This window comes from Cebus imitator, unplaced genomic scaffold (genome assembly GCF_001604975.1).
Source record: "Cebus imitator isolate Cc_AM_T3 unplaced genomic scaffold, Cebus_imitator-1.0 Scaffold326, whole genome shotgun sequence".
Classification (NCBI taxonomy): Eukaryota; Metazoa; Chordata; class Mammalia; order Primates; family Cebidae; genus Cebus; species Cebus imitator.
Genome location: NW_016107641.1, coordinates 944,536 through 969,470, shown reverse-complemented (window position 1 = coordinate 969,470; position 24,935 = coordinate 944,536). Strand labels below are relative to the sequence as shown.

Below are 24,935 nucleotides of genomic sequence, written 5' to 3'. Positions count from 1 at the left end.
AGTAGAGACGGGGTTTCACCATGTTGACCAGGATGGTCTTGATCTCTTGACCTCATGATCTACCCGCCTCGGCCTCCCAAAGTGCTGGGATTACAGGCTTGAGCCGCTGCGCCCGGCCGAGACGTGTTTTTCTGTATTTCCTTTCCCTTCATTCAGTGAACTTTTGATAAATGTCTGTCCTCTGTGGTAAAAGGAGACAAGGGGCAGCGTCTGGGCCACGGGGGGCTGAGGAGTAAAGCACGTCCCTGGGCCCAGGCCTGGTGGTGGCAGTGGCTGTGGCCATGGGGATGGGGAGCCTTAGGGTCAGCATGTGGGTTCATTGGTTCTGCTGTACACTGGAGCCAGGGAGTGGGGCGGCTCCAGGTTCTAGAACATCTTTTCCTTGCAGCACATCAAATGGAGGGAAACACAGCCTTGGGTTCACATCACACTTCTGAGTATGTTTGCCTAGAGACAGAACTCCATTCAGACAGACATGAGGGACAGCTGCTTGAGGAACCCGCACACCGGGTGCTGAACTGATTCTGGTGCTAGTCAGGATGACAGCAGCAGCCAGCACTCACCGAGCGCTCGCCAGCCTTGGCCCTGCATGCACACGCTGAATCCTCTGAGCCACACTGCCAGGTGACATTAGGCTTCCCACAGGACACATGACAGAGCACAGCCCGAGTTGAGGCACTTGCGGGAAGTGAGGCAGCCAGTGAGGGCAGGATGCTATCTGGGTATCTGGCACCAGAGTCCATGCCCACACCACTGTAGTATCACAGCGTTGCATGCAGTGCCCTTATGCCACACTTTGAGGGCCATGAATATTGCATTTTCAGAGGACAGAAATGGTGTAAAAGATAGGCTCTAGTCATTAGCTTACCCAGCCCATTTATGGAACACCTACTCACGAGGCATTATCTCCAGTAGGGCAGCCTCTTCCATCCAGGGGATCCCAGAGTGAGGCATCAGAAGATGAGAACACAGGCTGCTATCAAGTAACAGTAGAGGCATGGCTCAGCCAGACTGACACTTGTCCGAGGTGACCTAAATTCTCTGTCTTGACTAAGCTCATCTGGACCTGCATGATCCCGTAGATCCCAACCTTTCCAGGACCCTGTCCCATAAAGACACATGTGCCTTTGGTTTCTCCCTTTAAACTCTTCAGTCTACCCCTCACTTCTCTCAAGGCACGGTCATGATCTCTTCTTTAGATTTCCAACCAAGTTTTCCAGTCCTTTTCACTACCTGCTTTGCTACTCACTCACTTGAATTAGGCCCCACTTGCACCTATCCAGGTCTAACGTCTTACCTGTGGTATGTAAAAGAGGAGTATTTCCATTATCTTCCTCTGTCCACAAAATGATACTAACAAATACAATGCAAGGGTCATACAAACAAATGACACAGACCTCACGAGGAAAGAAACTACCGCATCGGAGAGGTCTACAGGCAGGTGAGGGAGCACAGCAATGGTTCCCTTTCTCCCACTCCTGGAAGTTGGGAGTTGATACCATACCTGACATGCATTCTGCCATGGACACTTCAAACTGAGATATACAAATTGCAAAACACATTGCATGTTTTTTCCTTGCAGCATGTCTTGTGTGCTGCCCAATCGCTAGGGCTCACAGCCTTCCCCGTTCCAAACCCTAATCTTGGCGACTTCACCTGTGTCACGGCAACACATCTAAATGAGTCCCTCTCCTTCATTTCTGCTGCTCTCACCTGGGTATCTTTGCCTTCAGTCATCAATCTCCACACCTCCGGCCTAACTGGATTTGTTTCTCTTGGCAGTGATGGCCCTAAAACAAGGGTCGGGTCATAATACTCCTTTTCCTCCTCATAAACTACCATGGGTTCCTATCACAGTCAAACTTTTCTAGGTAAAAACATCAGACAATTCCTCATGTTTTCAGGGCTGATCCTCAGCTTGTTTCAATTCCAAACCACAATGTGTCTTTCCTCCATTTCTCCCTGTGCCCACACCCAAACCAGGCCATTCCTTACTGTTTGCTCATGCACTCACTTAAATCTGCTTGCCTTCCCTTCCCCTTATTTATGCCAAGGCTCAAAATGCAGCTTCTCTGGGAAACCCCTGTCATTTCCTCTATCAATCCCTGTGGCCAGGCCCTTGTTCCTCTATACACACCATTTCAAGACTCTGTCATCCATTTTCTATTTCCTATTCCCAGCTTCCAGCTCAGGTGTTAGACCTGTGCTTCCATTAATTAATAAAATTAAGTACATGTTAGACAGAAACCTAAGCTTTACAAAGCATATTTGAAATTATCTTTTGGTTTCAAGTGAAGTCCAAAGAAATACTGGTCTATAACCTATAACAGCTAAAACAATTTTTTTTTAAACCACAGAATCACTACAAATCAATCTTCACTTACATCAAATACATACCTTTTTAGGAACAATACTTAAAAAAAAAGTATCTAAATTAACAAGGATGAATTACTCCACTATACAACTGGCGAAAATGAAAAAAATAAGTTTATACTCCACACTCTGACACTTGCTTTTGCCACCGTTTCTCCTGGGAGGCATGTGTATGACAGTGATGAAACAGTTCAGCAGCCAGCCACAGGCAGCGAGGGCGGCCTCTTCCTCTCCGCTCCTCAGAGAAAGGCAGTGTGAGTTCAGGTGAGGGCAGAGGCAGCACGGTACAAGGGTCATCTGGAGGGAACTGAGCAAGATGGAGCGGTGTCATCACAGCGGCTGGGACCGTATGCAGCAGGGGCCCTGTATTCCCACACGGCAGCACACCCAATGTAGGCAAAGAGGAAATAAGCATGGCAAAAGCTGGAAACACTCAAAGCTAAAATCTCTTGCTTGTTTTGAAACAGACCCCAATTTTAAGTACTTATTTTTGCCAAGTGGTCATGATGGTTGTTCTCTCACATGTTTACCAAGAACTAGGTTAAGGGCATTGAAGCAAAGTTTCTTTTTTAGATAAAGTTTATCCAGCAATTTCAAACACCAAAGATGCAAGACCAGATCAACCAGATAACCAGGGTGATAGTTTAGGCTCTTCACAATCTGTATAAAATCCAAATCTGAGAACCAGTCCTAGCAATAGCCCTTTTATCCCAATCCACAGGCAATCCTAAAATTGCCAAGAAAAACTTTGCCACAAACAGATTGTTTTCAATGAAAAAAACTCTTAATTTCATAACTTTCATACCACTTTTTTTTTTATTTAAAATATTATAACCAATTGACATACTAGATAACATTGTTTACATTCCAGTGGTGCATGTTTAATGACTAGGGCATGAATGATGAAAAACCACAATAATGATCTCAGCATTCCCTACAAAGTGCCCCATTTTGTTTTGTCTAGAGGAGAGGGAACAGAACACCGGGAAGGAGAGGAACGAAGGAGGAATGACATCGCAGAGGGAGAAAATCAAATGTCAGTTTTCATACTCAGGTTTCCAGGTGTGACACCCTGTTGACCAGGATAAACTGTAATGAGAAAATAGATGTCACAGTCCAGGAAGACACCTAATTCAGTCTAACTTCATTATTCAGCTAAAAGATTAACAGCTTCTCAAAAATATACCAAATATTGGGCCTACAAAAGTAATTTATTTCTTCGTAAAATTTACTAAGATTTCCTTTTGTAAAATGAAAAGAATGGACTGATAACACGAGCAGGTTTCTACTTACAAAAACAGTAATAATGTCAACAAGCACATCTAACACAATTTTCCAAGATACACAGTGAAAGATTTTACACGTGTCTCTTACTGATGTAAGGTATGTATATACTTTACATACTTACTGGTATTGTGTTAACATTGGCTAAAAAGTATTTAACATACATTTATAATTCACACTCAGTAAAGATCTAACAGGGCAACAGCTTACTTGGGAAAGCATAGAAAATTAGTGTGAGGTAGTTCAATAAAAACCTAGTTTAATTTGTAAGTCATTGTGAGAATAGAACATTGTGCAAAATTAATCCACAGGTAATGTTTCTCAAAAGTTTCAGTAAGGAAGAGAATCTAAACCAGAAATGGCCAGAAAGTGTTACTCTTACTAGACTCTCAAGAGCACTTAATGAAGAGCAGTCAGTTTGAAATTAATTAGGACTTTTGTTTTCCTTACGAGTTTTCTAATCGTACCCCAAACTATACATTTCTGCTTCAATGCCCTTTACCTCTTCATCTTTCTTGCTATTAAGGAACAATTAGTTTCCTTTGATTCCGGAAAAACCTAAGAGAGATCAGTAGAAACACAATGCACACAAAAATGTAACAGGATATGGAGAGGCAACATTTAAGAGGGCTGCTAATGACAAAATGGTGGTTTGTTTTTTCTACTGGTAAGAGAAGTTTACTGGCGTCACGGGGCTTCATGCATCCACTCTACAGCTAATGTGTGACTAATGAACAACACTCACAAACTACAACAGTATTTCTGAAAACATACTATGTTTTAACCTCAAAATGTTGCGCAGGCTAGTGCCTAGGCAACACTGAATAGTTAAGTCTTCATATGTGTAGCAGATACTGGCCAAGAGTGTCAACCATGTCTTATCTGTAACCAAAGAAAGAGCTTCACTTTCCTGCTGCTGATTTCACTATTAGACACTGATGTCCCCTTCCCTCCATCTTTTAGACAACATAGCAAGATTAGCATAGAACGGAACAATGACAAGGCTGGCAGAAAAGAGTGCTTCTTTGCATACCGTCAAGCTTCTCTGGATTGTTAAGGGGGTTGTGTGTAGGCTTCTCATTTAAGAGGCTGGTGCTTCTCTTCGAAGTCTGGTATGAATGCATTGTGCCTTTACCAACTTGGAAGAGTGCACACCAAGAACAATCAGCAGCCAAAGGTACAGGACACACTGAAAACTGTTCAGCAAACAGTAGGAGTTGAGACGCTCTATTTGCATAAAGTATAACTACGTGAGTCCAACAACACAGTGGTTTTACAGATGGCCAGTATATATTAGAGGCTAAGAGAATAGTAACCAGGAAGACATGGGTAAAGAATTAGCATCTCTTTCTCAATCTATGAGGATGGATAATAAAAATCTTGTTCAACATAACTGTCTGAAAGTAAGACAGTGAGTATATTAAATATATAAAATTGAAAAACCAAAATTACATAAGGTGGCTTCACACAAGTACTACCTGATAGAAATGGTAATTTCTCTTGGAAAAAAAAATGTGTAAGATGCTTTAAGGATCCCAAAATAAAAAGAACCAATACATACTTAGCTTCACAAATTTAAGAGGAAAATTGTATTTAGATGTAGTAATTTAAAACCTAGGGCACACAACATTTAACAAAGAGACCTTGTATTTAAGATATAATTGTTAAGTATCTTAGTTTACGCTAAGTAATATGAGTTTATTTTCTTTGAATTGAACTGATGGTTGGCAAGTGGCAGCTGGCATTTCAAACAAATGATACAGTCAGACACGGTTTTCCTTCCTTACTTAACCAAAAATCTGTATCAACAGAGATGGCTTCTCAGAAATCAAACATAAAATATGAGACTCTTCTGAAAGCATGTCTGCTGTGAAAGTGCAAGTGACATAATATACCCTACAGAAAATAAAGCTAATTGTCAAATTAATATAAACACATTCATTCTCAAATTTCTGCTAAAATTGTGAATCCAATCTTTCCTGTCTACAAGAGGTGTTATAGTCTTAACTTTAATTTGCCTAATTAAATTAATTTGCCTAATCAAATTAATTAATTTTCTAACACAACATGGTCCATTAGATTAGGCAAATCTAATGGACCACGTTGTGTTACAAAAAGAGACTGATACAAAGCCTGGGAAGCTGGAAATCATGACCCTAGATCATCAAAAGCAAACGCCATTTCAAAGTATATAAAAAGGCTAATGTATTTTAATCTTAAATATTGCACATTAACAACGACCTAAAGTATCTCAAAAAGAATTTTGCACTAAATATATGAATAAAATGCCAAGCAAACTTTCAGACACTGCATGTTGAGCCACACCTGTTCTTGCTCCTGTTGGTCACGAATTCCAAAGGGCTTTCTGCCTAGAACCTTGCTGCTTATGTGAGAATGCATTCCCTAGTTTACATGAAATCCCTCTTGTTCCAGAGATAATAAAAGGTGCCTGGGTCTATTATAGACAGTGTATTTCAGAAATAACGAGACTTCAAAGACATTTTACTTAGGAAAAATTCAGTTATAGAGAAATAATTCTGTAGATATAAAATGTAAACAGTTAACATACACTTGTCAGGAGCAGCACCATTCTTACACTACTCGACATCCACATTGCGTGTTATGTTGAAAATCAGGTATAAAAAAAATGAAAGACTCAGACTTAATAACCACCATTTATGCCTGCTCTGATCAATGTGAAGAAACAGTCCTTAGAAAATGATATCCTATATATGGCTGTGTGCTACTATTTTCAGATGAACGGTATATTGCTCATTTGATACATCACCTACACATATCTAAGTAGGCTTTGGAACCTCCCAACAGCTAGTATAAATACAATTATGCTACAAGTAGAATCAAATGGACAGAAACACCAGAAGAACTGGTGCTCAACTGACTGACACTCCAATAGGAAACTGGAAAGGTCCAAAGGCCCGAAGCTGCAGGAAAGGGAAAGACCAGACTCTAGAACACTGCTGGGACCTACAGCCTGAGTAGATTAACTCAGTGTATACAAAAACAGGCTCATGGCTAGTAGAAGTGAACCATCTGTTTATTTGCATTGAAATGTATTATTCATGAAGTATCCTCTTGACTTTATGTGATCATAAAATTTGAGCATGCCACAAATTTGCAGAATACACCATATTCTTTTTACTTGATTTTTGTTGGGTAGGGTGGGGACCTAAGGTGGTGGTAGACGCCCAGCATCTTCAAAGACATGCTCTGAGTTATTCTGCCATTTAGATGATGGGCTTTTGCCAAAATTAAGTAGGATTGCCTACCAATTCTTGTAACTAAATTAGGATTGGCAAGTAGCAAATATTGGAGGTCTCTTAACACGTTCATCATTTACAGTAGTTATTCCTGAATATAACTGGCTACAAGTTATTTTCCCTCACTCCTCTGGGGTTATTTAATTGATAAGCATATAACCCTGAAGGATAGTATCATGAACAAAACATCTGAAATAAAATCTAATAAAAAAACTATAAAAATCTTAAATAATTCATGATATAGGCAAGTCACCACATAATAGTTGCTTTGATAAACAAAATCTTACAAATTCAGTTAAAAAAATCAGCAGCATAAGATAAAGCAAATATGCAAAAAATTTAAACCATGATAAAATAATTAGGTTTACATTATACAGTTAATTACAGCAAAAAATACAATACAGTTTTGTTGCTGTTTTGAAACACAACTTAGGTTTTAAATTACATCACTTGAAATTAAAAAAAATAAACTACTTTACTACAAAATGAATTCTACATTTTTTGAAAAATCACTCAAAAATAAGACCACTGAATTGTTTTCAAAGTAGTTCTATCAATGACTAACCGACTCCCCGTCCCTCCCACCCCCCACAAGGCCCAAGTAGTCATCTACAGCAGCCCAGAGGCCCAGCTGATGCTTCTAGACTGCTGTCTGTATCCGAGGCCAAAGTCGGATCTGTTGACATTGAAGACACATCATTGACAGATGACGATGACGATGGATGCTGAGAGCCATTGATCACTGCTGCACCTGTGCTATGAGAAACAAAACAGCAAATCAGTTGCAGACAGTTGCATATCGAGCTACTTGCACTGCACTGACTGCCTCCAGTGGTAATTTTTTCTCTTGGATTTAGAAGGCTCACTAAAAATAATCGCAAATGATATCCAACACACTAACTTAAAAACACTCTTCATTGACAGCTATGAAGTGAGAATTCTGAAAATGTCTAGAAACGTGGAGTCCTATCCTTTCAACGAATGTGTTTTTCTGTTTAAGACAAGAATTTTACATCTAAGCCACATTTAGAAATGGTCGTGCAGCAAGATCCATGAATGGGCTTCATGGTACGTGTGAATACTGCTGATAATACATACAAAGCTGTCTGTACTGTCTTTTTTGGACAGAGGATCTTAAAGGACTGTATAACTACAAAAGTTAAAAAGTACTTCCCCACAAAAAAAGTCTTTATAGCGTCTCACTAAAAGAAAAAAATTCAAATGATTCAAGATGTACTTCTGGCACATCTTGTTTTAAAGCAAATGCCAAGACAAAGAATAAAATAACTTTAATTGGAAGGAACCTTAGTTCACTACCCCAGTTTACATGAGGTTATGTGACATGCCAGCATCACTCAAGTGGTCTAGTTAGGTAAACTTGGGTCTTCATATTTCTACTCTAATACTTGATAAACATAAATATGGATTTATTAAACAGATAAAGTAGGAGCAAAACAGTTTCCTTTGCCAAAAGTAATACCTAACAAGCATTTCCTAGATTTTAAAAAGTAATAAGAGTACCTGAGCTAGAGATAGAAATCCTCTCAAGAGGGTTGGTTTAGGAAAGTGACAGGAATGACTTACACTGGGGGGTGGAGAATAGTTAAATGTCACTCATGTGCTAGGCTGAGTACTTTTGAATCACGTGAATACTAAATAAGGATCATTCCAAATTTGAATAATGTAAGTTACTTAAAAGTTCTCAACAACATATTCATGAAACAAAATCAGTGGTCTTCAAAATGAACACTGAGCAGAATTTCTGAGGGTGGGGTTCAGGCACCCAACGATGCTGAAACCACATGGGCTGAAAACCACACTGCTCCTGAACCCAGCACCTGTGTTTGAGATCATCCCTCCATTCTGTCCAGAAGAGCAATAAAATATTTCAGTGTGAAAGGTCCTCTGCCAGCTTTCATTCAAATACAACAATAAAATAGGCAAGGTAGTGGGAATAGGAAAATTTTTAGGGAGGGTACTGGGAGACAGAAAGGAATGGAACCACAAGAGACAAAGTAGGTGATGGGAGCTGAAATGGAATAGAAAAGCAGGATCAGTATCTCAGGTCTAAGAGATGAGAGGAAAAAGAGGTGGTAACCTCCTAGACCCAAGAAAGGTCCATTAGCTTTCCAGCCAGAGTGAAACTGAGATAGCACATTCTTTTAGTCCAATCAATACTTGAAATGAGCCTTTTCTGACTGAACAGTATATCTGTGTACCATACACAGTACACAATGGCTAGTTTGTACAACTTATACTGAAACATTCAAACCATAAAAGGGCTCCAACATATACACTTTTTATATATGCCTCTAGTTCAGGGTCTTATTATTTTATCCAAATGTCTTAATCTGATAAAAATTAACTTTTAAATGCACTGTTAACTTTTTAATCTAAAAATCAAGTACCTAAGGGGAAAAAAGACACTTGTTTTCTCTTTAAAGTAATACAGTAAATTCTCAAATATCTGAATGGTAATAATATGGAAAGTATTTATTCTCAGGTATCTGAGTCATTCTTCTCTCAAGTGAGTCTACATACTCAAGGCAGGCAAACTTAGTTTACTATTAGCCAGATCAAAATAAAGATAGAAAGGCACTCAATAGGGAAGAATAATAGAATTCATTTTAAAAATCAAGTGGAAACGGTACTGTGGTTATCTGATATTTTGATTTACCAAGCACTATTCCTTCTGTTTTAGTACATAATTAAGTGCTGAATATTTTTATAACAGCTCAATAACACTTGCTAACACTCTTCTTTGCAAACTATAACTGAGAATACAGAAAAAGTCAAGAAACCTTAACTCCTATCCTTTCCACTGACTTATTTTGCGACTATAAACTAGTGTTGAACTAGGATTCAAATTACTCACTTATAAATTAAAAATAAATACAACTACTCTAACTCATGAGATTATTACACTTACTCAAACATCTGGCACTCCAGCTATGCCACTCACTTGGATAGTAGTATGCTAAAGTATAAAACTGTCCCACATAAGAAACTTTTCAAATCCCATCCTCCATTATGAACAATTCAGTTATACTACTACCATATAGCAATACAAAGCTAATTAATTACACAAAGCATTTAGAGCTTTAAATTTGTTATAAGTAAACTGTAGAGAAAAGGCCATTTCCAAAATAGGTAAAAGCCATCAAAGCCAATTTATATTTTCAACAGGATCTATACTATAATCTGGAAGGCTGCATTCCTGATCAAAGATTTAAAATATACAACTCTAAAACGTAAAACCAAAAATGTCAAAGCAAGCCACAAAAAATGACTTAAACAACTATGTTTAGTATACAATGTCACTGTGGTTTAAAAAACCTTACCCATATACAGGATACTAGATACAACCTCTATTTATTTTCTTTGAAAGTAAAAATTTTCTGAAGAATTAAAATGACATAGTTTTATTTCAAAATCAAAATCTATCTTTTGAAATACTACTCACTCTTTAAGGCTCAGCTTAAATTTCACCTCCTTCATAAAACTGTCCTAACCTCTGTAGCCAGGGAAGTCTCTGATGCCAGCCAGACACAAAATGGGAGGCTGAAAAAACCACTGAAGTTACTGTATTAGTTCATCTACATAAAAGATTTGCAATCTTATGTTATTTCACATTTCTGAACCTCAGTTTCTTCATCTATAACATGTGTGCAATAATCCTACACCCTGGGGTCCTAGGGACTGAATGAAATAAAGTATATAAACCAGTACTGTCTGTCATGTGGTATGTTCTTAATATGTACGTTACCTGTCATTTAACTTTTCTCCTCTATTCTTTATACTTTTACTTGTACTAACATTAAATATAAGATCAGCTTATGATTTTAGAAAAAGTTTTAACTCTTACAAACCCAGTTTTCATCTTAGAAAAATAATAATTTCTAGTGATGGTTTTAGTATTACTGCCTTAGTTCAAGAAATCAATAATATTAAAAAGAGAAAGACAGCAACTTCGTATCACATGTACTAAATTTTGCAGTAATGCTTTTATTTATCCAAAGTAAAGACTGTCAAGATCACAGAAAGGTAAGTACATTGAATTTTGAGAAGTTTCTTCTTTAAAGACATGGCAACAATGCCAACAAAAAGTTTTTAAATTTCTGTTCTTCAACAGAATGTCAGTATCATAGAAAAAGATGTGCATTTCATGAATAGTCAGTTACTGATGCATTAGTATAATGTATTAGTAGAAAAGCCTATCAGTGCTTTCAAATTTCACCACCCAAACTGTATTTCCTTAAACTTATTAAACCTGGAATAATAATGGTTGTGTAAATACGGGAAGAACTGCAGGTTTCAGGTCATTGAAGATTACAACACAAAAAGTAAACTGTAATCTTAACCATGCTTATATTGTAACCAACCTAAAGGAGAGGGCTGCCCCCGTATAACTCCGTTCTTGGTTCTCTCCTCCAAGTCCATAACTTCCTTATATATTAATTCTGTAAAAGAAGTAAACAAAAATGAACTTTTCAAAGTCTAAGAGCCAATCTCACAATGTATGTATGGTTTAAGTGGAAATTTTTATACATGTGAAGTACTTCAAAATGCGTCCTTACAATGACAGTTAAGTGTCAGCCTAAGATTCCTAAGAATCAAGGATGTTAATAACAATTCCTTGACACTCAACAATGAATCATACTGAAAGGAAGTACTACTCTTCCCCGTAACTACTGTTTCTGAAGTTGGTTTGAAGGTGCTGGGTTAGAAGCTTTCTTTTTCACCCCACAAGCAACTTGTACTACAACACATCATACCACATACCATTCTGTACTACAATGTGTCTCAGTGAGGGCTTGAACGACGTTTGTCTTACTAACTTTCATTTCCTGAGCCCTGGCATAAAGCTTGGTGCACTGTGGGTACTCAACTGGATACATGCTAAAAAGATTTAAATCAGAGTGTGCAAAGGCTTCTTTAATTAGAATGAAGATAAACATATTTTCATTAGAGAAAAAGCAGGTAAGCTACATTTCAACTTCTTATGAGTAAAAGCATGGTTATCACTTCCAAGAATATTTCTCCATGGGAATCTTTTTCTCTTGCCAGGCTTCTAGAGAGCAAGTGGACCACTGTGACAACTATTCCAATGAAAGAGAGACACTGGGAGCTGCTCTGCTGGTATTAATACTGTATATGCGCCTCCTACCTACTTAAGGTTTTCTTTTTTTCTTTTTTTTTTTTTTTGAGATGAGTCTCACTCTGTTGCCCAGGCTGGAATGCAATGGTGCAATCTTGGCTCACTGCAACCTCTGCCTCCTGGGTTCAAGCAATTCTCCTGCGTCAGCTTCCTGAGTAGCTGAGAGTACAGGCACCCACCACCAAGTCCGGCTACTTTTTGTATTTTTAGTAGAGATGAGGTTTCACCACGTTGGTCAGGCTGGCCTCAAACTCCTGACCTTAAGATTCACCCGCCTTGGCCTCCCAAAGTGCTGGGATTACAGGTGTGAGCCACCACACCTGGCCTACTTAAGGTTTTTAAGCAGACATTCAGACTCACAAGGCACACTACACTTAACCTTAATGGTGGATGCCACATCACCATTATTTATCTTCTTCTTTGGAATCTTTTGAGAATTTTATGAAAGTAGGCAACTCTCTTCTGAGAAAAATGTACAAACAAAAAATGTTGCATCAAATTTCAAGGAGTCTGTGTAATTCTTGAAGATTAAAATTCTGATAAAGAATCTCTGATTACAGAGTATGACAATATTTATACAGGCAATAAGGTAAAATAAGTGAATATGTTGAAATGAACAACAACCAGAGATAAGTTTGCTTGGTATAGGAACCTTGGGCTTTGAAGGAGAAAAACAGAAAGCACTGATAAAAGAGGGAATAAGGGATGGTTTTCTTCAAAGAAACAAAAAGTAATGATAAACATTCGAAATAAGAGGATTTTTAAAGAGAGAAAATAGCACTCTTCAGGGAAGAGGCACAAAGGGATTAAGGCAGAAGAACCAAAACTAATTAGGAGTACTAACTAGGCAAAGCCATCTCTAGTTAATGGCTTTGGCAATTAATTTTTCTTTCTGCTATGAGCTAAAACTCTTAAGTAAATCTTGAAAAGGCAGTCTGAGTAATTACTGACATGCACCTGGGGCTAGGAGTAAAGGATACAGAATAAAGGTAAATGTTTTTAAAGCAATCAAACCCCTCAAATATATTGATATACAAATGAAAACACTGTATTTCACTGATTTTAAGATGTACTTTTTCAGTTTAAAATCTCTGAAATTGACTACCTCTTATAATCAATGGTGCAGTACAATTCACAGTGTATTCTTTTTCTTTGTGGTACATAATGGTGTGCCTGACAACTGCTGGCCTATTAAGAGTCTATGACCAACCTAGGTAAGAGTGAGACACCATCTCTATAAAAATTTTTTTAAAAAATTAGCCAGTCTGGGCGCAGTGGCTTAAGACCTATAATCCCAGCCATTTGGGAGGCTAAAGCAAGAAGATCACTTAAGCCCAGGAATTTGAGATCAGTCTGGGCAACACAGTGAGACCCTGCCTCAAAAAAAAAAAAAACAAACAAATTAGCCAAGTGTGGTGGATCACACCTGTGATCCCAGCTACTGGGGAGGATGAGGCAGGAGGATCATGTGAGCTCAGAAATTTTGATGCTGCAGTGAGTCATGATCTTACCACTGTACTCTAGCCTGGGCGACACAGTGAGACCCTGTCTCAAAAAAATAAAAATAAATAAAAATAAAAAAGATTCTATAAAATACCTTATGGTCTATTGTAAAACAGTAGAAGGTAAAAATATCAGGTTAATGTTTTCATACATACTCAGTACAGAGCTACATCTTTATATGTAGGTATTACATATTCAAATCCACCAGACTCTACCAATTTTATTGTTTTATCATTCTTTTAACTTTTGTCATGGGCTCTGCTAACCATGGGTTTCTCAAAGTTCAGAGAAAATCAATCTCGAAATCTCTTCAATATCTATGACAAAAGAATCAAATTCATCCTTAGCAAAATAAATGTACAGATGGGTCACTTATTCATGTTTATACCTCCCCAGTCCCCTTTGCCTTCCCAGTATTTAGAGACTCAATTCTTAATAACAGGTCTTCTGCCAGATGAGGTAAAATGCAGGAGGCAGTGTGGGGTGGGGGCAGTGAAGGGGGAGTGATTTACTTAAAGTCACATAGTTACAAAAGTGGTCAAAACACTGAAGGACAACAACATAAATGGAAGTTAAAAAGGACCTAAAAATTACCTGGCCCACATGTCCCAAGGGATCTTTTGGAGAAATATGTGAACATTTCCATGACCATCAAAGCAATGTTAATTTCAGCCACATTCATAAAACAGAATAAAACTACTATATTAGATTTACAAATATTAAAAATTAACCCATTCTGTTGGCAAAGGTGAGGGCAAAGAGAGACTTCTATATAATATGGACAGAAGTGTACACTACTAGAATTTCTTTGGAGAGTAATTTGGACCTAACCAAAAAATATCCTTTGGCTTAGCACATCTCCTTCTAGGATTTTTCTTCCAGGCATGTTCTCATATGTGAACATGAATACTGCAGAGTTGTTTCTAATAGCAACAGACTGGACACAACTTAAATGCTCATCAAGAGGGAGCGGAAAGCGTGACACATTCATACAGCAGAACACTAACCAGTTATTAAAGCAAGCAAGGCAGATATGTGAACCAAAAGGGAATAACCTTCCAGATATTTGATTATAACAACAAAGCAAAACATATAGCATACACCAAACACAACCATATGTGCTTTTAAAAGGGTGGAAGACACTGAACACATTTGTATATTCACATACCATAGATAAACAGATGAGAGAGCACTTAGGTGTCTGTGTCTAGGGTGAGAGGCTTGGGAACTTAAGATTAAAGAGGGAAGCGGACTTACTTTCCAACTATGTAAAAACATTAATTATGATCAAATTTCAGTTATGAATTAAAAAGTCACGAATTTCTCTAGCATCATAAATCACCATGAAAAAACCAGAAGCTCCTTCACAGTTTCCCTCCAAGAATGCGATGAATGTACCTTTCCACTCTTCTATTGTGTGTTCCCTTTCATCTAATTGCTTGTCAGGTATCTTTGGTGGTGGCTGAAAAACACAAGGCAATAATAATTGCGTTAGTATGCTGGGAGTATTTTAACTCTTTTTAGTTATTTGAAATACCAGCCAGAGAGATGAGTTACAAAAAATATATCACTAGACCAAGACTGATCAATCATCAACTTTCTTATATAGACAGAACAGTTTGGGAAGACTCCTTCATTGCAGAAAAAAAAATGTTTAACTGTCTTTTTCTTTTCTTCCAGCTCTTAAAATTGCCACATTTTATTTACATCACAGATTGTAGAATTCTGTTTTCCTTTGGACACAGTAATTTGTTTTATATACAGCTGAGTTAGGGTGTTCCCCTAGAGCATTCAACATCCTAGTTCTCTGGTTAGGTATCCAGACAAGAATGCAAAAAACAGTGGGAAGTAACTTTATTTTGTTTAGGGGGACTCGAATATGCTCATAGTTTATTTAATGTAGTCTTCTCATGAAGAAACAGAAAAATATCATCATCATGTACCTACATTTCTATTTAAAATTGAAAGGTATCTTCCAAACCTAACTTTAATTCTAACTCTAAGAATGCAATGTGTTCTGTAAACATTAAGAAAATAACTTACAGCTTCTGCTTCAGAAGGATCATACCAGACATTGATGTATGGGTGCTGGAGAGCTTCATCTACAGAAATCCTTTTAGATGCATCTATTACCAGCATTTTGGATAACAAATCCCTTGCCTGACTGGCTGCAAACATAATGATGTTAATGTACATATATTTGTAAAAGTTCTCAAGTTATTAATCAATTTCAGCAATTTAAGATTTATTTTAAAAGCATATTTTAAAAATAATACTATATGTTATACACACATTGCCTTCAATGTACAAGGCATTGTGCGTGATACTTTACAATCTTTATTTAAATTGTATATGTTATACACAATTAAAATATATAAAATTAAAGAAAAAAATAACAAAAACCTGATTTTTTTCCACCATCCAGAGAACACCTTCAGTTACGTCCCATAAGAATATAAATACATATAAACTCTCTCTCTCTCTCTCACACACACACACACACACACACACCCCAGATGGGATTAAATGCATATATTTGTAAAAAGTACCTTTAAGTTTGTTGTGTTCTGAGTCAGCTGGGAAAAGTACATCAGGGAAGAGTTTCTCGAAGCTATATCCAGCATATTTAGGTCTGTTTTCAACGTAAGTCCTTACTGTTGGTTGCAGTTTCTTCATGAATTCAGGACATGGTGTTCCAAGCTGTTCAATAACTTTATTCCATTGATCAATATCTAATATCAAGTAGCTAAGAAAAATACTCCATAACTAATGTTCAACACATTAGTCATATCCATATTACAATACAAGAAAACAGAAATTTAAAAAATCCTAAGAAAGGATGTGGCAGTTATAAATTTTATATCTCACAGGCACCTTGCAAAAGGCAATGATTGTAGGTGGACAGAAATGACCAATAAATAAGCTTTGTTAACCTTATTTATTGTGTGTGTGCATACTAACTGATTTTACCTTAAAATGGAAGCTTAAACTCACAAATTCTAAATAAAAATATAAGCGACTAAAAGAATAATGACAATTACTATCCACAGTGGCTCTAACTGCAAACTATGCTATGATTATATACAAAATTTGCCTTTTCTGTCAATTTATCAGAAAACATGATTGTACTGTATCTCCTAGACAATATTTCTATAACCCATCCTGTTTTCCTGAGTTTTCTGCACTAACAGAAAATAACCAGTTGCAATAAAAATAAAGGTTTCGATAAAAGTGGCACTTCTTTTGCCATTCTTTGTTCAGCTTATGTTTAAAAAATTTTTCTAATGCTCCGATGCTTATCAAAAAGATTGAGTTTTTCAGTAAGTTGTAAGGTTAGGATTTCCTGGTCTTTTGTTCTAGTCCTTACACTCCAAGACCCTAAAGGCCAAGGACTAAAACTTGCTTACTGTAATATTGTGAATACGGCTTTTCCCATTCCCCCTCCTAAAACAATTCTAAGTGTTACTAGCTGATAAATACATAACAAATCACTATTAATATAAATATTAAAAGTAGTGAGATAAAAAGCATGAATCCAAATCTATCATTACCAGTTTTATATGAAATTCTCGGATGAAAGGATCAGTATGTTATGTGAGTAATGAGACAACAATCAAAAGACACAAACCACACAGAACATTAACAAAAAGGAGGTGGGGGGGGGGACAAAACAAAAGGGTGGCCAGAAGCAACAGAAAGCTTCAAAATTCATATTAAGCTGTACATATTTCTAGACTTGTGTGTAATTATTAGAAATGTTTAATGCAAGCCATGATTTTTGATTTAGGTTAAATAAATCAACTCAAAGCCAGCAAGTAATTGTGCATAATTACAATTGAGCAGGGTTAAGAATTAACATATGAAACAATAAACGAGGGTAAGAAAAGTCTATGTTGAATAGTAGGTGGTATTTTAAGAGTAATTTAACAATATATTAGGGAGAGACAAAACATTACACCTGACCAAACTGAAGTGCTATCATACATTTTGACCTTTAGAAACTACATTTTAGGCCAAAGATAAGGATACGATCTGTACCTGGGAACAAAACACCACCTTTGATCATTTCTCCCATGATGCACCCAACTGACCAAATGTCAACTGAAAACAAAATGCAATGACATTAACGTAAAGATTTTGGTTAAAAAATAAAATAAAATAAAATAAAATAAAATAAAATAAAATAAAATCACACACACCATGTGTACTTTAAAATGATAAAAAGCAGTATTAAAATAAAAATGAGTGACAGTGAATGTGCTCTGACTACCAGCAGAGACTGTATGTCCTACTGCCATATGCAGCCTACAAATATTTCAGTTTCTTATCTCAACAATTTTTGAACTATAACAGCCACAAACTTCATGCCTGTTTAAAAACCCGTCTGTATGAATATAGCATATTCATTTTCATTAGCATATTCATTTTCATTAGAGAACATAAAGAAGTTCATCACCTAACTAATTAACTGCTGCAGCAGCACAAGGATACAGTCCCTTCCTGGAAAGAGGATTTTGTGGCAAACCATTTCTCCCATAATGCACCCCACAGACCATAAATCCACTATATGTTTGCAGCACAAAAGAAGGAAAAGCAAAGCAAAAGGTCATTAAAATCAAAGAAGCATAATATGACTGCATTATATAAAAACTGCAAAACATCACAAAAAGAAAAAGTGATCGTAACTTTAGCTAATGGAATAATTTAAAACACAAATTATTTTTCGAAAGGCTTTGGTTCACAAAAGAAAATGTAAAGTGTGGCATTTCAATTACATATCTAATTTCAAAGTGAGAGCTATGCACAGAAATAGGATAAATAAAAAATCCTGCATGTTTTGTCCCTGAGAACTTGTTTATAAAATATGAAATGGAACAAAACATAACTTTTGTAAATAAAAACGTACATGAGGTAGTAAATTTATACAAACAAAATTTTTATACTATACTATTTAGAAGTTCAACTGTGCATTATACTCTCTCTTTAAGTTAAATAAAAGAAAAAAGCATGAGAAAATAATTCAGCATATTAAAACACTGAACAGAAATAATGTCTTTATGAATAATTACAATTAAAAAGTTAATCTAAAGTTCTTTAAAATTTTTAAACTGGATTTCCCAAATTTATTTAATTGAGAAGTGCTATGCTTGTTTTAAATTAAAAGTCCTTTTGTCTTCTTGGCAACATAATGGTGTATTTACCCTGCTATCCCAAAAGGAACAAGTACACAGAGAATGAACTAATCAAGGAAAACTTAGTACAAAAAAAATGTACTTCATGTTTTCTATCTCAAGTTTTTTAAATCTAAAAAATCAAACTGCTTTTGCTTTAAGAAGTTAGTTCTGGCTAGATACAGTATGACAGTTCCCATGAATCGATTATCTAGAGTCCTGTAAGACTTAACTGATGACCCTTGCCAACTGTGAATGGGAATCCCAATCAATGTTGACAAGAATCTGCTAGACACAGAAACAGACAATTTGAGGATCTCCAACTACTTAAGGAAACTGACAACACACTGGAATTTAATGCCTTGGGGTTTCAGTATCACATAAAAAGGAGAGAATAGGTGCTTGCGGTTTAATAGGAAAAGAGGGAAGAACGAGCGATTTAAAAGGAAAAGCCTTAGAAACTTGCATTTGGTTGTGACATCTGAAGGTCCAAATTCTTTAAAATGACAAGAGGAAAAGGGCAGAAGTAGATGTCAGAAGGAGACTCAGCCTTACTCATGTTAAAGGAATTAGAAAATTAAAGCCTGTGCTTTCTAATACAGCACATTCTTATTAAAAGACTGCCAGTTCTCTGAAGAGTCTTAGGAGCCAAACTAGGAATTACTTTTATAAATACTGTGGAACTAAAGTTTCCCTAAAATTTCATCTTAAAATGAGTATTTTCATATTTATATTTTTATATTTATGTCATTTATAGGACACTGACACATGACACCATATCTATGACAATCAATGGTTTAACAGCAAATGCAAAATGACATTTTATGTAAAATGGTTTACACAGCAAATGCAAAATGACATATAAGATGTTATTCATCTTTAAATGAATGAATTATGTCATTTATGTTATTCAGCTTTCAAGAATAAGATTTTAGGAAAAAAGTTAATAGTTATAAATTAGTGCCTCAGGAGAAAATTTTTTTCTAAGGGTTTCATTTTTGACAAAAATCTATTAGAATAAATCTCCACAGATTTTACAGAGAATGTTAAACTTTATCCAGCATACAACTTACATTGGTAACTTTCAGAAAAGCCTGTTTTTAAACAAAAGTATTGTGAAAGCTGCAAGCACGAGAGAAGATATTATGGGGGTCAGTGAAGACTAGGAACACAAGTCTGATTCATGCACAACTCTAGCTTTAAAGGTTCTAAGTGCTTAGTCTATTAAGCATTTAAAAATATACTGATTACACTGCTTTCCAAAATGCTCTGAGTAGCTTGCAATAAAAGGCACATAAAAAAACAAAGCTGTGCCATTGCACTCCAGCCTGGGTAACATGAGTGAAACTCCGTCTCAAAAAAAAAGAAAAAAAAAAAAAAAGGGTGGGAAGCCAGGCATGTAATCCTAGCAAATTTGGGAGGCCTAGGCAGGTGGACCACCTGAGGTCAGAAGTTCGAGGCCAGCCTGGATGACAGGATGAGACCCTATCTATACTAGAAATAAAAAAAAATTATCCAGGCGTGGTGACGTGTGCCTGCAGTTCCAGCTACTTGGGAGGCTGAGGCAGAAGAATGGCCTGAAGCCTGGAGGTGGAGGCTGTAGTGAACCAAGATGGCACCACTGCACTCCAGCCTGAGTGACAGAGCACGACTCTGTCTCAAACAAACAAACAAATAAATAAAATGAGTGGGAGGTGTCATTAAAAGGAGGAAGTACTTATATCTAACCTTACTGGCTAATATAGATATCATCATTAAGCACTGCATTTGACTCCATTTCCTAGGGTGGGAGTGGGAAGGCAAGAATGTGATCTACATAATTCTTAACTAAGAGAGGAACCACATGTCAGTTTTTTTTTTAATTTTTTTGAGACAGAGTCTCACTCTGTTGCCCAGGCTGAAGTGCAGTGATGCAATCTCAGCTCACTATAACCTCCACCTCTCGAGTCCAAGCAATTCTCATGCCTCAGCCTCCAGAGTAGCTGGGATTACAGGCGAGTGCCACCAAACCCGGCTAATTTCTGTATTTTCAGTAGAGACAGGGTTTTGCCATGTTGCCCAGGCTGGTCTTAAACTCCTAGCCACAAGTGATCCACCAGCCTCAGCCTCCCACCTGTGTCGGGACTACAGGCGTAAACTACCCTGCCCAGCCTCAATTCTTTACATGACAGTTTCTCTTACTGCTAATTTCTGGCAGGGAGTTATCGTAAGATCATATTTATAGGACACTGACACTAACACCACATCTATGACAATCAATAGTTTAACAGCAAATGCAAAAGCAATCTTCATGCTGGTGGATCACCTGAAGTTATCAATTCTCAAAAAAAAAAAAAAAAAATCCTTCAAATTTCAGGTAGAGAGGAAGAAAATAGAACAGCATATTTACTTAAGAATAAAAATTTAATAGCAAATGTTTAAGTATTTGTTTTTAATCAGCTCAGAAAAGGAAATTAAGCTCAGCTTAATCGTACCTTTTATAAAAAAGAATCTTAGAAGTTGACTTATTACAATTTTCTGATTCAAAGTGAACCACTATTCCAGATTCCTTGTCAGAAAAAAAAAGTCTAGGTTTTATTCTTGGTAGTATTTTGGATGAAGTCACCACATCTTTTAAAATGACTTTTTTTCCCCATAAAATCCCATGCTTATTAGCAGATTTATTCATCTCCTAAATTTATAAGGCTCAACAAAATTTCTTCCTAAATTATAAGTAGGTAGTTCCAAACAAATGTTTAAATTCATGATCTACATGCCAGATAATTTTGTTCAACACTGATTCGATGGTTGGTTGATACAACTGGATATACTCACACAAAGTCATTTCCTTAAGGTTGGATACAAGGTTTTGATGAAACTACTACCTCCTCTAAGAGGTCACCTTATTTATCCATCAGCTTTGCAGAGGGCTTACTGTACCTCTTAAAAGTTTATGATGAGTGCTACTGCTATTAGCTTTAGTTTCATGGGGTTGAAAATATGGGCAAATATCACTAATGTGCACTAATAATAAATTGTCAGTATGCTCTATACATCCTTGAGACCATGTTAGACATGTTCATTTTCAAATTACAGGCAAGCAAAGAGCATAAATTCTGTCTCAGGGCCATGGCAACAAATTTTTCATCCAATGGTAGTACTGATGGTATGTATCTGTATTTAAATAAATAAAGTCCCCAAGTTTTTGCAAACGTTTATGACAAAAGTTAATAGTTACCTGCAAACTTCTGATACACATTTCAAACAATGATACACATTTAACTCAATATACTTCGGCTTAAGTATTTACATTAAACATCTAACGAATAAAGAAAAAAAAAGCCAAATCAGAAAAATATTTCAAATAAATGTGTGTGCTGACCGTTTTCCTTGTAGCCCATGCCGAGGATGACCTCAGGTGCTCTGTAGTAGCGAGTCACTACATAAGGCGTCATCATAAAACTTGTTCCTGCAGTCCTGGCCAGACCAAAGTCAAGAATCTTCAAAGTGCAGTCAGATTTTACTACTATATTACTAGGCTTTAAGTCCTTCAGAAAATAAAAATAAAAATAAAAATGAACTGCCATGTTATATATGAAGATCTTACAGTTCACAATAAAGTTTTATCCTATCCCTTGCAAAACATTCATGTTAATTGTTCACTGTAATATTACTGCACTGATTCATCATTAAAAAGCAAACCTGAGAAATCAGCTTTACGGCATTTAAAATTTATGAATACATCCAGTTATTAGAGAAGTTAGTAATGTTTTAATTGATAGAAATTATGATTAGCTAGAAATTTTTGGTCAAATAAACAGGATTTGAAAAGATCACAAAGCTCACATAAAGAGCTACCATAGTAAATGAAAGAGTCATAAGTTAGCATTTATATTCATTTGCAAAACACATTACCAGTATTTTTAAAATCTCATTTTAAAGATACAGTAAGCTTTATACAGATGTTATAAGTCAACAATGAGCCATCTTGTTGATCCTAGCAAATGTTATTTGATCTTTTAGACTGGCACTCAGTTCCAAAGGACCAGAATAGTCATTATCCATTTTTCATCCCTGGTTTCCCACCAAGTCATATAAATTTGCTATAAAATTTTTGTCTGCTTGCAGAATTAGGGCACCATTGTCTTGGTGCCACTAATCTATAAAATTACTTGCTATAGATTTTACAGAATAATGTATTTCTGAAGAATTTTTCACCTGGCCCCAACCTAAACATATTCTGTGCTGTGCCTATCAGAAGTTAGGCGGCAGCATAAACACTCATGGCTTCATGTTCAAGATACTCTGCTTGTTAGCCCTGATGAACACTATTATAAGCCAAAAGACCAAAAAAGGAAGAAAGCATATATCCAGAACACAAATGCACTGTATTATCTGTACTGATAACACAGGTAATCAGTGTTATCTCTGCAGTACAGGTATTAAACATCACTGATTAATACAAAAAAGAAAAATAGCTGGCTTAAAAGACAACTATTCTTTTGTAATGTTAATATCCAGAAAGGCATGTATGTTGTCTTTAACATATTTTGACAGGCAATCATGGATGGTTTAGAAGATAAGCAATCTAGTGGCTTTATGAAATTAAATATACCAACAATTCAAAGGTCTTATGAGCGAGAAGAAAAAAAAATTTCATTATTGCTATTCTGTAAATATAATGTTGCTAATATTTCTATAAAATATAGTATCTCAGAAAAGAAACATTGCATGTCCAAAAATAAATATTATAAGCTTTGATACTACTTCAATGTCTAGTGTGATGGCTGAAGATTACTGGCTCTTTATACTAGCAGATTCCAATTTAGAAGTAACATTCCAATTTTAAGCACTTTATTTTGAAAAAAGTGAGAGCAAAATAACAATTTTTAAAGACAGGTACTTTTTGTTAAGCAAAAAAATTGTCAAAAAAGCCTCAAAGAATATTAATTGAAATTCATCCACATATATCAATATGTACCTTACAGCTGTTAATTACACTGTTAACTATATATAAGAATAGTAACTCAGAATTTATGCAGGCAGTGGAACTAATCCAACATTCTGTCTTCTTCCCCAATTTTTCTTGCTTCCTCAGTTAGGCAAGGGCACATAGGTAGTTGTAGTTCATGGAAAGCGAGTGGAAGTAAAGAACAGAAGGGCCAGTGCACAACCTCCTGTGGTCTCCTGCCCTGCTTTGGTGATTAGGAACGCTCCAGACAGAGGATTCTCTGGAAGCCGTTGCTGATCATCTATGTACATGCACAGTCCACACTCCCACCATGAGCTGCACCAGCCACTCAGCAAGGGAAATAAGTCTGAGCTGGGTTAAGCCACTGAGAATTAAGGGTTTATCTGTTACTTCAGTACAGCTGAGTCTAACACTAAAACTGGTGTCGGAGGTGGAGTGTTAACTGTTATAAAAACATAAGATCCTGGCTTAGCAGTTGAGCAGCAGGGAAACTCACATCAAGGGTTGGAAAGGTGAACTAGGTTATGTAGTAGCAAAACATTTCATGAAGCTGTCACCTGCACAGCCACTTGTACAATGAACCTGAAGCTCTATCACAGGAGCTGGCAAATTAAGGCCAGCCTGCTTTGCAAAGAAAGTGTTGATACTGGAACACAGTCAGGCTCATTCAAGTACATATCGCCTATGGCTGCTTTTGTGTTACAATGGCAGTCTTGTAGCTGTGACACAAACTATTTATTATCCACAAAGCCTAAAATATTTACTTCATGGCTTTTACAGAAAAAGTTTGCTGAACCCTGTTCTAGAAGAGATTGGAAAGCAAGACTTTAGTAGTTTGTGTTGGTAGCAACTGGGGTTGCATTTAAAAGCAGCAGCCACCATTTAAAGCAGAAATAAAAGGGAACAGGGCCTAGAATTTCAGGGTCTTGCCATTTTGGAAAAGCTACATGCTACTAGATGCCTGCAAGAAGGTATAGTAGTAGATTGTTCTGCAAGTATTCCTGCCCACCCCACAATGTGTCCCCACCCTACTGATAGGTTGAGTTACTTGTCTTATTTTGGCCAATGGAATATGGAGGAATGAGCTTGATTTAGTATAGCTCTTGCTCTTCTACCTTTCACCATGAGAAAAGGATGTCTCTGGTGGACGCTTTAGATGCTGAAACCTGAATATGGGACAAGCCTGAACTTGACCCTTGGTTTGGAGCAGTGTTACA

The 24,935-nt window shown here is 36.6% G+C and overlaps 1 protein-coding gene across 6 annotated transcripts in view; it reads right to left on the bottom strand.

Annotated features, from left to right (window-relative positions):
* Positions 1-3,166: 3,166 nt before the first annotated feature.
* Positions 3,167-24,935, bottom strand: part of MAPK8 (mitogen-activated protein kinase 8) — a 121,856-nt gene continuing 100,087 nt past the window's right edge. For 2 of the 6 annotated variants that reach the window (XM_017504657.2, XM_017504655.2), the window contains 7 exons: positions 22,129-22,294; positions 17,626-17,697; positions 16,146-16,328; positions 15,640-15,764; positions 14,995-15,058; positions 11,318-11,395; positions 3,167-7,686 (listed from right to left, as the gene is read on the bottom strand). In XM_017504657.2, the coding sequence (XP_017360146.1) occupies positions 7,541-7,686; positions 11,318-11,395; positions 14,995-15,058; positions 15,640-15,764; positions 16,146-16,328; positions 17,626-17,697; positions 22,129-22,294 (834 nt within the window). In that variant the 3' untranslated portion in view covers positions 3,167-7,540. Of the gene's footprint in view, positions 7,692-11,317; positions 11,396-14,938; positions 15,059-15,639; positions 15,765-16,145; positions 16,329-17,625; positions 17,698-18,087; positions 18,160-22,128; positions 22,295-24,935 lie in introns of those variants that run through there. The other 4 variants (XM_017504661.2, XM_017504658.2, XM_017504660.2 and 1 more) reach the window with 4 other exon arrangements.